Source organism: Hetaerina americana, unplaced genomic scaffold (genome assembly GCF_022747635.1).
Source record: "Hetaerina americana unplaced genomic scaffold, ioHetAmer1.1.p SCAF_47, whole genome shotgun sequence".
Taxonomy (NCBI): domain Eukaryota; kingdom Metazoa; phylum Arthropoda; class Insecta; order Odonata; family Calopterygidae; genus Hetaerina; species Hetaerina americana.
In genome coordinates this window covers 352,468-375,565 of record NW_027287063.1, presented here as the reverse complement: position 1 = coordinate 375,565, position 23,098 = coordinate 352,468, and the positions used below count along the sequence as shown (strand labels likewise).

The following is a 23,098-nucleotide window of genomic DNA, read 5'->3' as shown; positions in this document are numbered from 1 at the left end:
ACCATTACCCACCAAACCAACCTTAGGGTTGATTATCGTGTTTCATAGTATTTCATATAAACTCTAATGGCACGATTTTCTGTCATGTTCCTCCTTTATCTTTTCCTCCTGATGACTTTTGCCAATGTATTTTACCTCGAGACAAATAAAGCTACTACTAACACTATGAAATTCAAATTACAATAGATTGAAAACTTGAGTGAAAATGGTGGAAATAAGAAGCAAACTAGTGATATCATTGCATTATTGATAACATTATATAATAACTTTGCACAGAAAACACAGTTTTTTTAAAAGTATTGAATAATAAAATTTTTACAACATTAACTTTAACAACCGCCACTGTGCAGGAGAAGGTTACCAATTGAATTGGACAATATTTTATGTGAATCGTACTCGATTTCAATGTTGAATACTCCTATCAGCCATAATTCTGAATTCAACTAACTTTTAGCTAATGAAAACACTTATTATCCTCTAGACCTCTATTATTATTCTCCTCTATTATTTCATAATAATTATTTTTTACTAATCTGATGCATTTCAATATTTACTGTGACAATACAAAACCAAGTGTATGAGATATTCTTGCATAAGATGCAGCGAGATATTATGGTGCCAATTTCAGACAATTTCCTATATTCCATCTCATGGAATGCAGGATGAGTGCTTCTACGATTATAATAAAAATTACAGTTTAAGGACCTCTGTCATTCAATAAAAATCATTAACTAATACCAATTACATTTTAATTTTTGTGATCTGAATAGGAAATTCCACTTTTTGTATTCCTGTTAAAATTCAGTTGACGAATTGTGCTAATGAGTGCAACAATGAATATGATTGCAGTTTAAATATTGATTTCGACCTCACTACTTCTATTATAGGTAATCCAGTGGTTAAGGTAGCGTTAAGATGGATACAACTATCAAACAAATATCTCATCTCTCCCAACAAAACACAACACAGCGTCCTACTCTACAACAGGCCCCTCTTCATCTCTTTGTACTTCCTTCATCCCTTCATTCTCTCCAACATCCCTATCCCTTATTCTTACCCCTTCCTCATTTGCTAAACATTGTGTCCACTTCACCTTTTCCATCCTTCTTCACTCCAACATTTCAAAAGCATCCAATCTGCCATCATCATCCTGCTTCCAAGAACATGCTTCTGCGACGCACAAAGCCAGGGGCCATTTCAAAGTTTTAAGAAACCTTGACATCCTTACTAAATGTCCCTGTCATTAATTCCCTCCTCTTTGTGAAAGCTTCTTTGCCCAATGCAATTCTTCTCTTTATGTCTTCTCATCTCACATGTATTGCACTGAATTTCCAATTTAATCAGTAATGATTACAACTCCTTGGCTGACTGACTAACTGAAGCTTGGTCATCCGCAAACCTAACTGATTTTACGAATTCTCTGCCCACTTTCATTCCTACCTCCAGTTCTTCCCATGCCTCTTCAATCATTACCTTCACATACACGTTGAACAGCAACGGTGATAATGGGCAACCCTGCCTTACACCTCTTTCTAACACTGCCCAACCGGACTCCCCGTTCCCCACTCGCACCTGAGCAGTCTGAGACATGTACAGGTTGCGGATTAGCCTCCTATCCCTCCAATATATTCCTATTTTCTGCAGAATACTCATTAGTTTTTCCCAATTCACTCTGTCAAAAGCTTTTTCGAAATCTACGAAACAGGCAAATACCTCCTGATTGTGTTCTATATTCCTCTCGATTAATAATCTCATTACTGCAATGGCATCATGCGTACCTCTCCCCTTCCTAAACCCAAACTGATCATCCCCTAAGTAATCATTTGCCCTACTCTCTATCCTTTTGTTTATGATCCTAAGAACAACTTTAGCTGCATGGGATATCAAACTAATTGTCCTGTAGTCCTCACATGATGTAGCCTTTACCTTTTTCGGAATAGGAACTAACATTGATCTCACAAAGTATTCTGGCCAGATTCCTCCCTCATAGATACTACGGATCAGCCCATATAGCCTCTTCCTCCCACCTTTTCCTAAGCATTTTAAAAGTTCCATGGGAATGTTATCTACCCCCAGGGCCTTATTTAGTTTCATCTCCCTTAATGCCCTTTCTATCTCATTGTCTAGTATGCCAGGACCTAAGCTGTCCTCCTCTACGTCATTTTCTTTTTCAATGTCCAACATTGTTGGTCTGAGTTCTTTACTATACAGTTCTTCTATATACTCCTTCAATCTCTCTTGGATCTTTCCTGCGTCAACTATTACCTTACCCGCCTTATCTCTAACTGTTAGCATAGTTCTTCCTTTCTTACTTCCCGATAACGATTTAACTTTGCTGTACAGCGCACCAATTTCACCCTTCTTCTGAAAACTTTCCATATCCTTGCACTGCGTCTTCCACCATGCTTCTTTTGCTTTATTTGTTGCCCGCCTAAATTTATTGTTCAATTCTTTGTACTTCATTTTGCCTAATTCTGTATTTATATTCTTCCATATTCGCCGCTCATCCATCTTTGTAATCATCTCATCCGTGATCCATGGTTTCCTAGTCCTTTTAGCGTTAACGGTTCCAATAGTGTCTTTTGCGGCTTTAGACAACCCTTTCTTGATCATTTCCCATTTTTCTTCGATAGTACTAAGCCCTTTGCCATCCTCCATGATTTTCTCTACCACCTGTTTGTATTCCTTCCTTTTCAACCAATTTAATGCTTCTACATTCCATTTTCTAACTCGCCGCCCCTGCCTTATCTTTTTGAAACGTACGCTACATTTCATAACAACTAAATTGTGGTCTGAGTCCGCATCCGCTCCCGGGAAGCTGTGGGAATTTATCACACTGTTCCTAAACCTGTGTCTAACCAGGATATAATCTAGCTGATACCTTCCTGAGTCACCTGGCATTTTCCATGCATACCTGCGTCTTTTGTGGTGTCGAAACCAAGTGTTGGTGATGACTAACCCCTGTCTCCTCCAGAACTCAAATGCTTTCTCCCCGCGGTCATTCCTCGTGCCTAAACCGTAGTCCACGACCTCATCACCATCTCTTCCTTCACCTACCGTCGCATTCCAATCCCCCATCACTATCAAATGTTTCCCTGCAGGAACACGCGATTATGTCCTCTAACTGATCGTATATCCTATCGACCTCTTCTTCCTTATGGTTGCTCGGTGGCATGTATACCTGAATAATAACTAAGTTCGTCCGTTCTGCTTTTATCTCTACTAGTAGTATTCTATCTGTTACCTGCTCTATGTTGACTACGCTTCTTCCTACCTCTTCATTTAATACTATGGCAACCCCTCGTTGGCTCTCGTCCCCACCGCTGTATATTATTCTATACTTATCACTCCAGTAATCCCCACTATCTTTCCATCTAACCTCGCATAGATCTAAAATATCTATATTTCCCCTTTCCATCTCTCGCTTAACATTCTCCAGTTACCCTGTCCTCATCATTTTCTTAACATTCCACGTTCCTATTCTCACTAATGTGGTCTTCTTCTCCTGCGTCTTCTGTCCTGCTGCTGCTGGTTTTCCCTTGCAAGGGTTTCGTTGGATGACGACCGCGGAAGCCTTGCCTCCCCCGCTGCCGGGCACGACACACGGCCGATTGGGCCGAGCCCCGTAGTTGCCAGGACTCAAAATATCTGTATAGTCCATCATATTTTTCTTGGGAATGATAATTGAGGTGGTTTCCCATTGCCTTCCTCAATAGTGTTTTTAACGTGACACCATCACTCATTGGCCGCCCCACTGGGGTCAGATGCCATTGCAGCCGCCTCACTGAGGAACAGACACTGCGTGGACTACCTTTCGTCTGGCTCCTAACATTCGACCTATCTGGCATGGGTGACCCTACCAGGAGCAATTTTTATTACTCCCGCCAGCACAGCTCTAGGAGTCATCGGAACGCACAAGCCCTTCCACCACGTATATAATCGGCTGATATATATATATATATATATATATATATATATATATATATATATATATATATATATATATATATATATATATATATATATATACACATATACATATATATATATACATATATATATATATATATATATATATATACATATACATATATATATATATATATATACATATATATATATATATATATATATATATATATATATATATATATAATGATTGTACGGAAAAACTCACACAAGCGGCACAATAATAGGCTGACACAATGTAACACGAATAGAATAGCAACATTTAAAAGGACACTCACACGGTAAATTGTTTGAGCTTTCGGCCCTTTCAGAAGCCTTCTATAAGTGAGTCTCACTTGAAGGAGGCCTCTGAGAGGACCGAAAGCTCGAACAATTTACTGTGTGAGTGTCCTTTTAAATGTTGCTATTCTATTCTATTTGTGTTATATTGTGTCAGCCCATTATATATATATATATATATATATATATATATATATATATATATATATATATAATTTGGAATAAGTCATTTTTACAAACCACAAGGATGAACATTTATTAAAAAATAGATACTCTCTTCTTCACAGTCTTAACTGCATTACTATCACAGTAACCACTAGCAAAAGCAATTGAACTAGAAAACAAGAAATAAAAAAAAAGCTTAAAGAATTTTCAGAGACATATTTTCTATCAATTAATATAATAACCTTAAGAGATGCTCCTTGGTTCTCAGTAGCTTGTCACTCTTGTTTTTCAAATCAGTCAGCTCTGCAACTTCATTCATGAGTTTCATCTTTGCTTTCTCTATTTCCTTCAATTTGGTCAGTGTGTTCAAGTTATCCCTTTCATACTGCATTCTCAATTCTTCCAACAATCTAAAGGGAATGAAACAGGAAACTTATTTAGATTCATAGCACCATTTCATATTATACAGAGGTATCCGTTAATGGAGCATTGGAAGAACCTGGGAGCCATCAAGATATCTCAAAGGAGTTCCCCAGAAAGTTTGAAGGTTCAATCCTGGGAAATCTATCAGGCAGCTTTCTAAGGAATCAAATAGGTCATTTTCAGATTGAAGATTGGCACAAGGCAGCATCAAGTATCGAATGGTAATATGAGACTGTCAATAAACATGCTATGAGGCATGTCTGGGCAGAAACTACACGTGGAATTTGTGGTCTCCCACCTAACTTTATGGAATTAACACAACATATTGAAATGAAATAAGTAATATATTCTATTGTTTCAGGCTTCACCTCGTGGAAGTATTTAATATCCATTACTAAAAAGAAAGAAAGACTCGTACTTTTCCACAGATATTATTATACGGTACAACGCGTTTCACCGACTTGCGGCATCATCAGGTACAAATCAGAATAACAACTCTCTCTTCGCCAAGCATTTACTAGAATTCAACCACAGCAGTGACTTTGTCCCAGAGATATTACACACACTCCCAAAAGGATTAAAAATGGACGCTCTCGAGCAATTAGAGATAAGAAGGCACTTGGTAAACCCCAACACGACACTTTGTAATGAGCAATTGTTCCCATACCCCTCCCCACTCCTCTCAGAAAAACTAGCCTGGAAATGGTCAAAACAATCCATCAACGCACCTGCGAGCCCCCACCCCTCTCAAATCCTTCCAACCCTCCCCGCCCCCACTCTGTCCTGAGGGTATATATGCTTGCTCTGTCTGTTTTGCAAATTTGTACCTGATGATGCCGCAAGTCGGTGAAACGCATTGCACCATATAATAAAATCTGTGGAAAAGTACGAGTCTTTCTTTCTTTTTAGTAATGGATATGAAATAAGTAACTTTGTAATTCCACAAACACACACTATTTAGAACATGACCTAGGTTTCGACATTGGATGTCATCATCAGGTGGTCCTCAAAGAAGACAACGACTATAAACATATACCTTAAGAGCCGGGGAAGGGAAGGGATTGGTCAGAGTGGAAGGGGCAGAGAGGGTGGAGGGGTGAAAAGGTTAAAATGTAGATGGGAGGGAAAGGGTAGTATAACTTTCGGTGTCAATCGTTGGCTGTTCGGGGGAGTTTGCTTGGGAGGGGATATCCCTATTGGACATGAAAGCATTTTCCCTCCCATCTACATTTGAACCGTTTTATGCCTCCACCCTCCATTTCCCATGTGTGGACATTAATAAATGGGCAATGGATTCTAATGCAGATCCAAAGTATGTTCGCTTGCAGGCATTGTAAATGGAGAGGGATGGGGGTGGGTGGAATGAAGATAGAGTGAAGGAGAGAGACCACTTGCCTCTTGCACTCGTCTATGGACTGGTTGTGGATGCTCATCGGAATGCTCTCCTCCATCAACTGCCTCAGGCGACCGACCTCACTCTCCATGAAGTCACAGCGTCCCCGAGAATCGCTCAGCTCGGCCATGCACCGCCGCTGCTCCTCCTTTGCTCGACTCAGCTCCTCCGTCAACTCGGTGACTGCAATCATGCAGAGTGCACGCATGCAAGTCAGAACTTCCTCTTTCTTGGGGAAACGAGCAGCCACGATGCTACTGCTTTTACCAGGACAACCACCAACATCCTGACTTTCCCCTGGTTTGGGTTTTTCACAGTTCACTCTCTCCCACTCCTTTTGAAAATTAAAATTCTCATATTTTTTCATTCCAAAGTGTGGTATTGTTGTTCAATCAGTGACATTATTCATTTTTTTGCCTTTTTTTTACTATTTGCTTATCCCTCCCTATGGACATCCTTGACATGGTGGCAGGGTTTGTACATTCTGATGACCCCTACTGAGCTGTTCTGGATGGTCACGGAATTGCGTACATAAAATATCTTGAAAAAGGTAAATCAATAACAGGAGAGTATTATACATCATTGATTGACAAGCTGAAGGCATTAATTGCAAAAAAAAGAATGCATTTTAAGAAGATGAAAGTGCTTTTGCATTAGGGCAGTGCAACTGCTCACACTTTTTTGGTCGCCATGTCTAAAATTCATCAATTGCATTTCGAATTGGTTGACCACTCATTACATTCACCAGATCTGGCCCCCAGCAACTTTTCCCCTGTTTCTTAACCTTGAAGTTTTGATTGGAGGACAGATTTTCAATGGATACGGAGGGTACCACTTGAATGCCTATTTTGCGGAGAAAGACGTCAACAACTATTCACAAGGTTAAAAAAGTTGAAGCATTAATGGAAAACGTGTATCGACTTAAAAGGAGAAAATGTTGAAAAATAAAAATAAATTTGAAGAAAAAGTGTCTTATTCATTTTTTAGGTAGGAAACTTTTTGGACGACCCCTGTAGCTCAAAACTCTGTCAAGCTACTAAGGTTTTCATCAATTCTAATCTTTCCTGGAACAGTCATGTAACTGCAATCTCCAAAAAACTTTCCAAGAATCTCTTCCTAATCAGGAGACTTAACAGGAACATTTGAGACCTGCCTATTTTGTCTTTTTCCAAAGTCATCTCAGTTTTGACCTAAGGCTTTGGGGACATGCAAGTGATACTAAAGCTCTGCTCATGCTTCAAAAGAAAGCAGCTAGGAATATAATCAGCTATGGCCATTGTGATCACTGTCGTCCGCTATTTGCCAGGCTAAGAGTGATGACGGTTGTTAACATATGCATTCACCAGAGCTTAATTCATGCAAAAGAAAATGTAAATAACTTTGTATTAAGAGGCAATATATATACAAAGCCAAGGTCAAGAAATATGTTAGACATTACTCAATGAAGATTTTCCAAGACCTTCAACCAGTCAGATAACCTTAAAATTCTTTGGCAAACTTCTCCATACTGCAAGAATGATTGGCTGAAATAGTTCTATATTCTTTTAGCGAATACTTTAAACTACACTTTTCAAGCATGACATCATAATACATGTATTTCTTCATCGCAATAAATATTGTTAGTATTTATATTCCTTTCTTTTGACGACATCAATAGTTGCAAGTGCTGCTCTTTGATGAATAGATAATTATTATTAATATCACCATTAGGTCTACAGAGATGTGATTCCCTGCACATAGATACATGGAAATAGTAAATCTTTAATTTATTTTGAAAGATGTGCTCTGCATGCAGAGTTAATATTGCGTTTTAGAATTAAGAATTTTAATGCAGTTCAACAACCGCACATTTGGGTAACCTGAAATGTCTACATAATAAGATTATTTTAAATAGCATACTGCCAAAAAATTTATGTCTCTGGGCAGAAGTGAGATTCTTTTATAGGGAAGCATTACAAGTAAAAAGTGAAAAAATGCAACCATGCTAACATTACCTCAGCATGGCAGTAATAGTAGTTTTGAGGGGAGGCGACCGACAGCCAAGGTCATTTGCACCATAGGGGATGGACAGGAAAGGATGAAGGGTGGAGAGAAACCCCACGTCGGCATTAGCCTACTCTTTGCGAAAGGCGCCAAGGGGTCTGCAGTTTAACGTCCCATCCGACGGATGGCGTACTCACTCAAAGTGCCCTCCACTAAGCACCTCAAGTAGGGATCGAGATACCTCTGAAAAATATTCAACACCGCCGGGATTTGAACCCGCGCCCTCAGGGTGGGAAGCCAGAACATTAGCCCCCGCACCATCTCGATCCCCCTCTGCATGGCATCACATTCGCAGGCGGTGATAGAACTATGCCGATTATCATGGAAAGGCAAAACAATATTAATTTTGAGTTATTGTGAAAATATAATAACTATATAGAGGAGCTTTGGAAGGATACAGAATGAACACGCCTACAAATCTAATCCTTACCAAATGAAACGCAACCTGACATCCAAAACAACAGGCAATCCCTCTTCAATTCCCTTCATTCCGTCCAACACCACTATTCTATTCATGCCCCTTCCCCATCTGCCCAATATTCTCCCCTCAATACCACATTCTTGAACATCACATCGCCAACCAAAAAAATCACCTGGATCCACCTTTCCCGCCTCTCCTTCAGACTTCTCCCATCACTCTCCTCTCCTCCTCCTCCCCCCCCCCCCCGACCATGCCCAGCCCTCCCTCATTTGTTTCCCATTCTGCCTGGAATGAAATACGTGGAGGTCCAAAAGGACATAAGATATTTCCCATGTTTCGAATTCTTCATCAAAATATTCACGAGTGCATTCAATCTGAGAGTGAATTTTGTTCAAATGAGTACACCCAACAGCAAAACTTAGATGGGTCATTCCAGTTCAGCCGCTGTGCATGGGACTGCAATCCATACTTGGTCGACTGGGTCGATGCCCTCTTCTGACAAGTTCATTCCGTGATGTGCACTATCAGCTCCATCTATTTAAGTTCACCCCGTTATCGTAGCTCAAATATGTTGCATGAGCAAACATATGTGATCCAAGCATGCAAAAACACAAAAGAATTAAAGTAATGAAAACTTCAAAGAAAAGAAAGGCTAACTGCATTCATATTCAAAATAACACAACGGTGAATTCCGAAAACGTGCTCCTTGGATCACTCTTGTCGGGGAGCAAAGTGTTACACAGTTTCTGAAATGTTCATACATGCACTAAATGAATGGAACGAAACTATTTACATTATCTTTGCTTCAATACATTTTTAGAACAGAAAATCATGCAAAGGTGCTAAAAAAGATTGTCATCTTCCAGAAACAGAAAAACACGAATGAAGGCAGAAAGCATTCCACAGCAAACAGAGGAAACTTGCTCTTTAATGACGACTGAATTCCTTCCAGACAGGTCGATACATTTTTTTTTAATCTGTAAATCTAGGCTCAGGTTTTTAATTTTTGTAGCTAAACTTGACACACATAAAAAAATATTTTTCCAAAATAAGTATGCAATAGAAAATTGCAGTTGTTCAGGGTATGCAATTTACTTTGGAGTCGTTTTGATCCTTCCGCATCACACCAAAAATGACACCCTTCCAGTGAAGATTAGAAACATATGACTGCGGTTGATTGCAGCAGATCCATGAAAACAGACTTCAATACATCCGACAATCACAGTCAAATGTTCCCATTCACTCGGAATGAATTAAAAGGGTAGCACTATTGGCATCATGTCGAAGCACCACCAGACAACCCCAAAGTAAAGTACTCTGAGAACAAATTAATAGGAAATAAAAAAACAGTGCAACCAACCCAAGTATTCCTAAATGCTGGTCACAAGTTTGCAGTTTAAACCTAAACTCCACTCAAGATCCTTATGCATGTTTACAAGCCTGGTAAGCGTGAACTTCCCATTCAACATCTGAGTCTAAACGTAAATGACAAAGTTGTGAAGGTGAGCAGATTTCTTTTCAGCACAACAGCTTTCAATCAAAGCATATTTAGACCTGCCAGAGTGGTTAGCAGGTATTCCAAGTGAAAAAATGTGTAATATTTACCGCTAAATGTATTGATCCAGTTGCTAGCACACTATAAAATGTTGAATTATTCAATATTTTTGGTGGAGTTGAAGGACTTTGTGTTGTCCTAATACCTCAGCCCTCAAATCCCATTGAACACATTAGGAAACATGCACACTCACAAGTGAGGAAAGATCTTATCTTCAGATGCATTTTACTTAAAGGTGATAAATGGATATTGATTTTTTATTAATTGGAAAGGACAATTAATGATTGTTGAGCCTCTTTTACAATCTAACACCTTACGGGTGTGTTGTGATGGGTCAGCAGAGCGACAGAATGCCCAAACATGCACTTGTGCAAGCATGCACAAACACCAAGGTGCATTAGGTTGAAATGGAGACCTTAAGAATAGAATAGCCACGACTTTGAAGGTTACCCTCTCCCATAGCAATGCAAAATGAGGATGGGGCTCAGAGGCCCTAAATACTCACTTTTACCCTCGTATATTTCATGGACTTCAATGAACTTTTCCTTCTCCAAGTCAAGGTACTCCTTCAAAAGTTTATTCTGCTCCTCCAGGAAGAGATTGTGGTCATCTATCTCCACACTTTTCCCAGAGTTATCTTTGCACTGAAATTTATTTGAGCAAAGTCATCAACACAGCTGAAAGTTTGGGGAGACCAGGGAATGTCATCGGAACACAAACTTGATTAAATGACAGCAAAGAGTAATTTTCTCATTTCTCAAATAATTTTTCACCACAACTACTCATAGATTTTTGCATCTTTAGGGTAGCAGGTAATGATGACTTCACAGCGAGCAAAATGAATTAGGTGCATTTGAAAGCACAGTGAAAAAATAATTTCACCACACATTACCAACTCTGGAAAAATTAAGTCTATCAAGCTTTCACATATTTGTGACCTCAAGAAATAGCATAGAGGCATTCCACCAAATTCAAATCTCCTGAACCTAAACCATAACATTCTCAGACAGTCATTAAAATTGATTTAATCATGCATAAATGTACAAAAATATTTGGGCATCAAGAAAAATTTATTTCAATTCTTGCATTTTACAACTTTTACGAGCTTCACTTCCAGTAATAACATTTATATATTGCCGAGGCATGGTCTCTATATTCAAATTGTGTGAGCTTCCATTAAAAAATATACGAAAAATATCCTCCATTAATTGCAATATAATTTGTTTTTCAGTGCACCATTTGCCTTCAGATGACTTTCAGCTTTTCTAGATAAGTTTGATTACCCTCTTTGACATTTGGTGAGACTCCTACCCTAACACAAAGTTTGCCGTGACAGGTGATGATAACTGAAATCAAATGAATGAGAGCTTTGGAAAAAATGACCTCATGAACATGTTGCACACTTTTAACCTTACTTCCAAATTTCAAATGTTTCCTCAAGAGTAACGCACAACTCCTCCTCTCTTGCATATAACATGGTTGCTAATGCTGACATCACTCCTATAAAAGCAACTCTTATTGAGCATGATAGTTCATATGATTGCATCTTTCCTTTTGAAAATCCCTGGCTACTATGGCATAAAAGCATCTTTTCCATGCTGATAGTAGTGTTTTTGGGTGGAGACTCACTCAAGAGAGCTGGTAAAAGATAAACAATGTTAAAAACTTAAAGAGTTTCACTTATTTTAAAAGAATCTTAAATATATTTCTATTGTGCATTCCTTAGAAATCATTGTCAACAGACCAAAGAGAAAGGTTTAGATCACTGCCAATATTAGGCAGTCATCGCACATACTTCCCAGAAAGTAGATTTTTCTGCTCTGGATGAACTCTAACCGAGGGCTCATCAACGACTCCCACCTGCCTTCGTTATCGTAACATTCCAATCGTGAGGATTTTTATGACTTTTTGAACTTGCCAATTGCTCACCATCCTCCCCAATCTCTCACTCCAGCACCACCAATTCCAACTCAACCTAACATTCCGAATGACCCTAATTCTTTTTTCTTTTATTCAGTTCACCCAGTGAACTCAAACCTGCAATGTTAAATCTATGTTATGGGTGAGATCCCAAATGTGTGGCACTCTCTATTCATCTGCAGATTTGAAATCTCTCGTTACATTTGGCAAACAAATCATCCCAACAAGAATCGGAAGTCATCCCCATGGCTTGGTTGGGACAATATCATGGCATTGAATATTAAGAAAATTTTGAATTCAAGATATTCTGTAGGATCTTTGAATTATTTTGTCAGAGAATGAATGAACCGTGACATTCTTGCCTGAGGCACACTCAGGTAATATTTCTGTGAGACCTACACAATTCCCAACTGAGTGGTCAATTGAAATGAAAGCCTAGTCTTAAACATTATAAATAAGATCACAGATGCACCTCCAGGGGTCGCTACAAAATTCTTGTCGGTGCCGTTTCCACAAGGCATGTAATGCATTATCAATACTCACTTTATTGCCTTGAAAATCATGCTTATAGGTAAATGTCAGTATTTTGATTTCATTACAAAACACGTGGCATAGAAATTTATAAAAGACAAAAACAATACCTATCTCATCTAAATACATAGCACTAATAATATTTATAGAGATCCAGCTGAGCGGTCCTCCACCTCTTTTGTCCCATTCTCCACTTTCACCACATTACAGACTATCTTTACCCCTCCCCAAGATATTCCTCTTCAAAAGATACATTTCCAATAACATGCTATCAATAATGCAAATGTTTTATTTTGTACACAATAGAGCACATACATTTTTTGTATGCCTTCATGGTAGAGTATTAAAAATTTTACACAAGGAGAAACGTTGACAATAGGTAAGGTTGGCATGATCTACAGCACATCAAATTAAGATGAATGGTGGTCCCGAATCCCCCAGACTTCCGAAAATGCCCCAACAGGAGAATCACCCACTTGTTGAGGACCCCTGCTCCAGCCATTCAAGTTTCGAAGAAGTATCATATTAATAAGGGTATCAAACACTAGAGGAACAGGGGTGAAACTGTTTCTGAGACTACTTTTTCAATTAATACAAATGCCAACAGTGTTCATCATTTTTTACCATATCATTGATGATGTGATGAAAACAACATTATAAACTGATTTCTCCCAAATGTTCACATTTCCACACAGGAGACCTTCCAAGGCTGGGAAACACAGCTGCAAGGGAAAATCCCCACACCCAAATTGAAAGAAAGATCCCAAGTTCTTAACCGTGCAAAGAGAAAAGATATGATGGATAGTGTGTAGAAACCCATCCCTGGAAAATGGAACTTCTTTAAATTAAATTGCTGCAATACATGGGCTTTCGATATTACCCTGTCAGGAATAGACAACATGGACAAGATCCCCTGATGTGAGAAGAAAATGACCATCTGGCCCAGGAATAGTTTCTCTGATTTGGAACTTTATCTGTTGGTCATTCATCCTTACCTCTATCATATTTACTTTCCCATCCCCCTTGCCTCATACATTTCCATGCTATACAGTATTAAATTTGGTTAGGTAGCAGAAGACACTACAAAGTCTCATCCTTATTCCAACAATGAAAGCCATTATCTATCGACAACTTAATTATTCCGATTAGTACTCTAGGGGTTTTACAAGGAAGACATTGACATTCTGCAACAGTTTGTTGCAGGGCTCACGAAACTTAACTCCCTGGCACACTACTTAACACAATTATAACAAGTGGTTATAAAAATTCCAGGAAATTAAACCAAAGATCTCTGGGTAACAAATATTTAAAAGTAAACAAGTTGAATCGTCGATTTGATTGAGGGTTCCATTGAATCTAATCCCTTTAACACGACATTAGATTCTTACCAATAACTTTCAGAATTACTTGAATCACATGACCAATATCCAAACTTAAAGAAAATTTATATTTTTAGGCGATTTTATGGAATTGAATGATTATATAGAATGAGTTTAGAATCAATGGCGTCGGATGATTTTGTGCTCGGGTGTAAACAGTAAAACATGTCATCGAACTGAATTTATGCCGCAAAGACACTGAATTTCAATTAACTATGATTCAAATTTTTACTAATGTTTAAATCAATACGCCAATTGCGGTACATGCTAAATGGCGGTTTAATTTGTCTATAAGATGTGATTTCAGTGATTAAGGTATTCATAGGCTTTTGGCACAGAATCAACCCTTCCCATTCCGAATGAGCACAACTTAACTGCTTTATGCCTTGACGACTGCGCTAGAGTATCGCTTCCACTTAAGATTGATAACCCATTAGTACTCCACTCGCATTTGGCAAGTCATACTCTAATTACTGGAATTTCATGCTTCTACAATGTGTGCCATGGTGTACTCTTGTGTACTATGTCAACATGAATGAAAGTTCATCAACGAAATTCTACTTCAAAATGTTCGCCATGGCTACAAAATACCACATTAATATATAATAAATCATCTTCGACATACTTTTTTGGCGCCGTGTTATTTGCAACTACTGACAGATTTTTACGTGTTGTAGATAAGTACCCATTAATAATCCAGATCACATTTTCCTGGCACCCCTTTCACAATTTCTGTAGATGAGACTGCTATGGCAATTTTAAATTTTCAGCAAACGATTGCGAATTTTAAGAGTCAAACCTGGAACTGAAAATACCCAATGTAATCAATTGATCTCACCTTATTCAGCAATTTTTCCCTCTCTTCGTACAATGCTTCATTTTCCAATACCACCTCACGGCACTTCTGTCCCAAAGCTAGCATCTTCTGCTCATAAGCCTTAATTATCGTATCCTTTTCCTTGATTGTTTCTTCATATGCATCTAAAAGAGGTGATAGTGTCAACAGGTCCCAGTTCACCAGTTTTGATCCCATAGCATCCGACTTCTTTGGAGCCTTTGGGACCCTTTTCTCTTCTTCTTCGGCAGTTTTGGTCTGAGGGATTTCATCCCTTTCATCTTTCGTAAACTTTTCCTTGAACGAAACGTTCTTCTCATCGGAGACACGGTCGAATTTCGAAAATTTTGACCCCTTTTTCGAAGCATTTCGCAAACAGTTTTCAGTTGAATCTGAACTTAAAAAACCTTCTGGTAGTGGAGGAATTACATTGGTCGAAAATTTTTTTGAATGAGAAGGAGACTTTTGATTTAAAAAGTACAATTTCTGATAACGTCCAAGTTGCGAGTTAAGGCAATACACCAACTGCTTCAGCATACACACATCTTTTGTGAGCTCACTGTTTGCCTTGAGAAGGTCAGACAACTTCTCATAATCAACAGATTCCGTATCTTTATTGCTCGTCATTGATTATCGTAAATCCTTAATGCTTCACACCTAGAATAGGAAAATGAAAAAATCCAACTATTAGCCCACTGGGATATTAGTCCCAATACATACGTAATGAACTACTAGGCCACAACTCACATAACTAAGCGAGTTTTTCTTTTATTCCTTAGAGCGTATACTTACGAGCATTTTCATTAGTTTTCTTTGAGCGATAAACATGTTACGCTATATTAAATATTATTATTCTCGCACAGCAGACGAGTATAAACTCCTTTGTTTAAATGTGCGCCTTCGATAAACTCCTTTGTTTGTTTACTATTTTTTGTTCGTTTGTAAATGGAAACCGAAGAGGCGCAATTCTCAAATTTCTGAAATTATTGCGAACTTCTTTATCTAAAAAATCGATGACAGTCATTGATCAACAAATAAAATCAGTCGCGCATAATAATAAAATTAGTGTGTGTATAAACTCGATGTTCCCTTACTCGCGCTCCAATTAAAAATCCAATAGGTTTTATATTCAATGTAATGAAATAAGTTATAATAATTTAATAATAATAATTTTATTTCCCAATTGACCCGTACATAGTATGGTACAGAATATCATACAATTATGTAATCGTATAGGGTACGTCAAGAAGTACAGTAACTGGATTACTAGCCAGAGAAAATAAAATAAAATTACACCTACACACATAATTAAGAATTTACACAATATAAAATTCAAAATTACCCAGAACTGAAGCAGTCGTTCACACTGTAAAAACATTTTTCATTTAAGTACATAAATAACTTATTTTTAAAAATAGAGTGATTTCTCATTTTTTAAACTAATGGGAAGCCTGTTGAATATTTTGATGCACAGAGAACGAGGTCCCTTGGACATCATCATCATGCTAGCAGACACTACACACAGATGATTTCTTGTCCTAGTCTATAGGTGTCTGTGCCATCATTTGATGGGAATAGATGCATGTACATTTTTACAAAAATTATCGAATTATAAATAAAAACACTAGGGGCTGTTAAGATGCCAAGGCTTTGAAAGAGAGGTCTGCGGTTGGCTCTATAGGGTTTATTGCACATGGACCTAACCAATTTCTTTTGAATAATAATTATTTTATTTAACTTAGTTGATGACCCACTTCCCCAGATTATGATACCGTATGATACAAGAGAATAAAATAGACCATAGTAGTGTTTTTAAAACATCCATACTAACAGTATGTTTCAGAATTGAAAGAAGATAGTGCACATAATTTAATTTTTTTACTTAGATTTGTGATGTGCAGGTCCCATTTCAGGTATTTATCAAAATATATTCCCAAAAATTTATACTCGTTAATAATTTTACAGTTATTTGACATAGGCTGAGACGTACTTTGATCAGAATGGCAGGTTTTTGCAGAGAAAATCATGGCCTGAGTTTTTGTTTCATTGAGAATAAGGTTATTCCAATAGCATCACATGCCCATGTCTTGAATAATGGTTTTACCTAGAGTCATCAAATCTTTAAAGGATTTCTGATACAGCACAAAGCTCACATCATCTGCAAATAAGACACAGTTACTGAGAGGATTTACGCATAATTTTTGGGTAGGTCATTTATATAAATGAGAAATAAAGTTGGACCCCACACTGACCCATGAGGAACACCTTTTTCAACACCTAATGGTGAAGAGAGATGGTATTCCCATTCTTCTGGACAGCTACCCTTTGTTGCCGATTTTTGAGGTATGTTCCCAACCATTGCTGTGTTTTGCCTTTAATACCTTTGGTCACATTTGAGCAAGAGTTTATCATGCTCAACCATATCAAATGCTCTGGACAATTCAAAGAATACACCCATTACTTTCTGCTTGGAGTTAATTTGTTGTATGATGGTGTCAACTGCATTGAAAATTGCCTGCTCTGTTGACTGCCCTTTTCTGAATCCAAATTGTTTTGGGGATAGCAGGTTATTACCTTCAAGGAATTCTATTAGCCTTTTATTAAACACATACTCAAATATTTTTCCTAGCTGGGGGATTATAGATATGGGCCAATAATTTCCCACATCATTTTTTCCCCTTTGTTTTTATAAATTGGCATTATATTGGATACTTTGAGGGCATCAGGATATATGCCTTCTCTCAGACTCTGATTTACAAGTAAGAGTAAGGGACTTATAATTTCATCTATACAATTATGAATTATTTTTCCTGATATACCATTTATATCAGTTGAGGCTTTCTTTCCTAACTTGGTAATGTGTGAGCAAAGCTCTGAAATGCTGCATGGTTTAAGAAAAATAGACTTGTAAGACGTAGCAAAGGAGATATTGATATCATGAGGAGGATCTTGTACATTAACCATCAGTAGCTTTAAGAAGGAACTATTGAATTCGTTTGCCAGTTTTATTGGATCCGCTGGTTTATTTTTATCATTCCTAAATTGGTCTGTTAACTCCACTACATTAGATCTAGAATTTTGTTTAATAATATGCCATGCCATTTTTGTGTTATTGGTTGCATTTAAGATTAGTTTATCATTATACTCTTTCTTTGATTTCTTTATCATAATACGGTACAGCTTTTTTAAGTTAGAATATTCATGGTGCAGTGTGATATCTGCAGAGGACATATTATATTGTGATTTTATCCTTAATACCCAGGACAAATGCCTAATTGCTGGTATGATCCAGTTTTTTTTAATGGGTTTAGGGTGCTTAAATGGTACAAGGGGAAAGGCTGATTCAAAGTGAAACAAAAATGTTCTGTAGAACAGGTCAAAGTTACTGTTTAGGGAGTTATTCTCATTCAACAACTTCCAATTCTCTTGACTCAAGAGAAGTTGAAAGTGGCTGACATTAGAGTCACTAAAGACCCTCTTTAATATGGTAGGGACAACAGCAGATTTGCTTATTTCAGACACATTGAAAACTGACATAATTGCCCTGTGATCAGACAGAGCTGGGTTAAAAACAACAGTTTTAACTTGGGATTCTGGATAGTCTGTGAAGATGTTATCCAACAGGGTTTTAGAACTAGCTGTAACTCTTGTAGGATTATTCACCAAGGGTTTTAAGTTATAGGAGGCTAGTCGAAACAGCAGTTCTCTTTGATTATTACCATCAGTAAGGAGGTTACAATTGAAGTCTCCCGTGAGAATTATTGTAGGCCTCTTAGAATAAGTTGTCATATTATAGAGCGAATTGTCCAATTTATCAACGAATTCCCTAAAGGATTCTACTGGAGATTGATGCAGTGCAAATATAATATGAATTCGCTCATTGACAGTGAGTTTTACCACTGAACATTCAAATAACTATTCAGTGTTTAAGGACTGCAGATTTATCTTTGGTTTTTCATGCACCATAGTGTTTTTTACATAGATCACCACTCCACCATGGCGTTTCACTTTTCGACAATAACAGTCCCCTATCACATATCCTGGAATTGTGACATCCAGTACACTCATCCAATGCTCACAAAGGCAGATTACGTCCGGTTTGTCAATTAAAGTTAAGGCTTCAAGGTCTTGTAACTTATTATATAGATACTGTATGTTGAGAACTAGGATCCTGATCTTACTCTCCCCACTGGAATGAGATTTATTGTCTTCGCCACTTTGTATTAATTCAGTTCCACTGCAGTCCGGCGCTTCAATAAAAAACGCCCCAGGGTCCGGTCACATGGCCACTTATCACTGTACAGCACTTCATCTCGAGTATGAAAAGGCACTCCAATTTTAAAGCTTGCATTTACACCCTTTGACTCAAGCTTACTCACCGTTATAGGGATATGAGGAAAGTTCTCTCTCAGGAAGCAGTCAACAGTATTTTCCGTAGTCCCACCTGCCAGTTTGCCAAGATTTAACCGCGCTCTTTTTACACCAACAAGATCTATTGACGACGTATTTTTTCCCACAACCAGTTCGCGATAGCACTTGCTAGGTTTTCTGTGGTACTCAACCTTGTGGTGGGCACGATGTGTTGCCATCATTGTTGGATTGAGAGACGAAGATACTGTTGTCTACCTTTTCACTATCCACCATTGATAACTTAACTAATTTTTTTTACCATTTTTTGTTACCGTTACCCAGTCATCAGTTTGTTTGTCGCCAATCACACCACTGCCCTCAGGGCTCGTGACTACCTCCAAACGTTCGTCAACAAGAGAAAGTAATCATTAAAATCATTATTTGAAAGTAATCATTAAAATCTTAAAGCATAAATAAATTTTATAAATGCAAATTGTAATTAAATCATTTGTATAACTATACTAAGGATAATATTAAATAGGCATATTATAACTTTATTTCATAACTGACATCAGCGAATGGCAACAAATTCAGAGAATACTAATAAAATTCTTACAAGACTATTGAAAAGCAGTAGATACAAGACCATTAAAATAGTCGCCAGTTGGTATTGATTTTACTTTGTATTTATAGAAGTTTACTGTTCAAGCTCAAAGACCTCCAAGTCCCATTGTGACAATTACCAGAATAATAATAAGGGCCAGTTTTCAAGTGAGCCAGATTTTTTAACCGTAGGTTAGCAATACTTGAATCAGCCAATATGTTCTATACTAACAAGTTATTGGCTGGTGAAATTGTATGTTAAATTGCATTATTTCTCTCACAGAATGAAAATGTTCCCTCCAAAAAGTACACAACATCTAATGAAAATGCATTGAAATATTTTTTCATCAATTTCGTTCCTAATTTGATTTTTCATGTATACTGTTAAAATATTTTCTTACTGTTTCACACAAAAGTTGGCAAATGCCATGGCTAGGCCTAAACATGTGCCAAATGCCATGACTGGGCTGTTCAATTTAGGAGTTGCCTGGATGAAAACAATTGCTGAACTCATATTGTAATTTTCTTGGGCATATATATATTCGTGGCAACTGTGGTGTGAAATAATTTTTTGGATCTAAGAAAAATGTTTCACGGAAAGATTCAATGTGTTGAAGCATGCATATGAATATGAAATTTGGAGAACCCTTGGATATACTGTATGACCTTCCTTGCTCTGCTGCCAATAGTTTAGTGAATTTCATAATTAAGATTTTTTCTGTGGTAAGCCTCACCAAAACAATACAAAGGCATGTTAATTATAAACTTTCAACTGACATAAACTGTATTATTTTAAAAGTCCTAAATGAGTTCATCATATTTTTAATGCATAGTTTTAAAATGATAGTAATAGGCAGAATTAGAAAAATAATACAGTGAAACTACTTTCAACAACCACTCCTATTTACAAACCACTTTGAATGACCAGTTTTTTCAGGAACTAATCGTAATCCCATAGGTTCATGCATATTATATGCCTATTCAAAGACTGGTGTGAACACCCTCACACCAACCTGTGCTTTGATGAGATTTTCCCTCTATTCACCAACAAAAGATGGTTATAAACTTAATTTTCTTTTGATGGTAGTATTTAAGAGCTTAGCCCTCTCCACATGGGTTATGTTTTGTCTTTTAGCCCTCCCAAAAGCATTTGTAAGGAAATATGAGCAAGTCTTTCAGTGATTAAATGGCCATCTCAGTTACTTCATATTCTACTCAAGGCATTTCACTTTGAGTCACAGTAAAAGAATAACCCACAAGTCAAAGATGTCAGGGAAAGGAATTTGCTTCAATTTGGAGGAGAGGGTTATGGTTTTCAAAGAATGAGCTAAGGGTAAATTCGAAAGGAAGTTAGCATAATCATTCAAGTGTGTGAAAACTCAGGTTAGCAGAATTTTAAAATCCAGGAGTGATATTTAGAATGACAGGCACAATGGTAACTTGATCCCTGGGCTCAAAGGAAAACAGCCAATCTCTTCAATCAAGGCGTTGGACCAACTCTGATATGGAGTTTGGTTTGTCTTAGTATCCAAATAGGAGGACATGGATGACTTATACAATTTTTGAAGATTTGTTAACAGGCTTTGACAGAAAGATGAGATAGCTCAATTGTAGCATTCTCCTTTTTTTTGACAGGGCTTGACCATGCCAATGACAAAACTAAACCTCTGGACCAAGGAATTGTTTGGCATTAAAGTTAAATGTATTCTGCATCTGGCGTAAACTACCAATTAAGTTGAAAACATTGTAGTCCTCTTCAACATTCTCATGAGGTCAAGATGTAGACAACAAAAATTAATGCTGAAATCAGTGATCCTTGGCAATGTGTGCGTGGTCGGATTTTGGAGGTTGGGGAATAACTACTCTCTCTCTCTCTCTCTCTCTCTCCACCTCTGAAAACTGAAGCAAATCACATCCAAGTAAACTAATGTGAATAATGTTGATCAGTGTGTTATAGGGAATTTTATTATTATAGATGTTACAATTCTAGCCTTTAATATTTATATTATTCTTCCAACTTCTTTTTAGTCTCATAAACTTTGTTTTCTTACTATTAATTTTCATTCTGTACCAATCACACTGATTCAGCAACTCACTAATTACTGTTTGTAAGCCTTTGGCTGATTGGAAAACTAATGCTTGAAAGCCTTATATCAAAGATCAGACTCAAAAGGTAGTGACTAAAGGCTTTCATCCAAAGTCTGTCATGTTTCCAAAGGCATACCTCAAGGTTAAACCCTTGGGCCACTCTTCTTTTTGGTATATTTTAATGATCTACCTAAGTGCTTAAAGGATTACGAGGGAATAATAATAGTTTTTATGCTGATGACACTATTATATTAGTGTACGTATGTATGACACTAATAATATTAGCACTCACTTGTCCCAGCCTTGTGGAAAAGTCAAGGCCTGTTCCACCTGCAATGAGCAAGTGGTGCACTAATAACTATATAGAATTAAATGCAAATAAAAGTAAAATGGTGTACTTTTCACACAATAAGAATGTAACAGAAAGTTTGCTGGTGAAAATTATGGCCAATCAACTGAGCATGCAAATCTCAATGTCTCTTAAATTTCAAATAATTAGCGTTGCTCTACGGCTCAACTTATTATTTGATTAGCTGGGGAATATTTGTAAAATAAGCAATAAAAAAATTTGAACATCATTCGTGCAATTGATGGAAAATATTTAAATAATCAAAGATGATTTGTGCTATGTGGGGGAATTATAAATGCTGGCATATTGTAATCCATTTATAATAGTGTTTACATTCCTTTCCATGCCCTCAATAACCACTCCGTGGGATGACTTTAATATCTTCAAACGTTATGTATGCTTTTTGGAGAAATATGAAATATATTTTATTTAAAAATACAATACATCAGCCATGAAGCTGCGGGTTAATCTCCCTTGATTTAACTAAGCTTAAAAAATTTATATCCGAAAATGCTAGTTTTAATGTGCAATTTATGATGAAGAGGAATATTTCGCGGTTTCCCGGAAATGCTGTAAAAAGGCACACGGTACATAGGTTTCATGGGTTTTTCGCCGTAGCGCGTGAAAAGTCCTGTTCCTTCAGGTTCCATTGCACGCCACTAGATGGAACAACAGGAAGCAAAGAGGTGGGTGGGGCCCCTCGGGTTCCTCCACATTCGTCTCCCCCCTTTCTCTAAATATACCTAGACACGTCGAGAGAGTAGGCGCCCTCCTCGACGCAATCGGACGCGCAGA

General features: G+C 37.5%; 1 protein-coding gene across 4 annotated transcripts in view; it reads right to left on the bottom strand.

The window, feature by feature from the left end:
- LOC139693332 (centrosomal protein of 89 kDa-like) overlaps positions 1–15,805 on the bottom strand; it is a 51,794-nt gene extending 35,989 nt beyond the window's left edge. For all 4 annotated transcript variants that reach the window (XM_071591444.1, XM_071591445.1, XM_071591448.1 and 1 more), the window contains exons 1-5: positions 15,706–15,805; positions 14,917–15,570; positions 10,754–10,892; positions 6,232–6,412; positions 4,656–4,823 (exon numbers count right to left, since the gene is read on the bottom strand). In XM_071591444.1, coding sequence (XP_071447545.1) covers positions 4,656–4,823; positions 6,232–6,412; positions 10,754–10,892; positions 14,917–15,540 — 1,112 coding nt within the window. In that variant the 5' untranslated portion in view covers positions 15,541–15,570; positions 15,706–15,805. The remainder of the gene's footprint in view (positions 1–4,655; positions 4,824–6,231; positions 6,413–10,753; positions 10,893–14,916; positions 15,571–15,705) is intronic.
- Between the last annotated feature and the right edge of the window lie 7,293 nt (positions 15,806–23,098).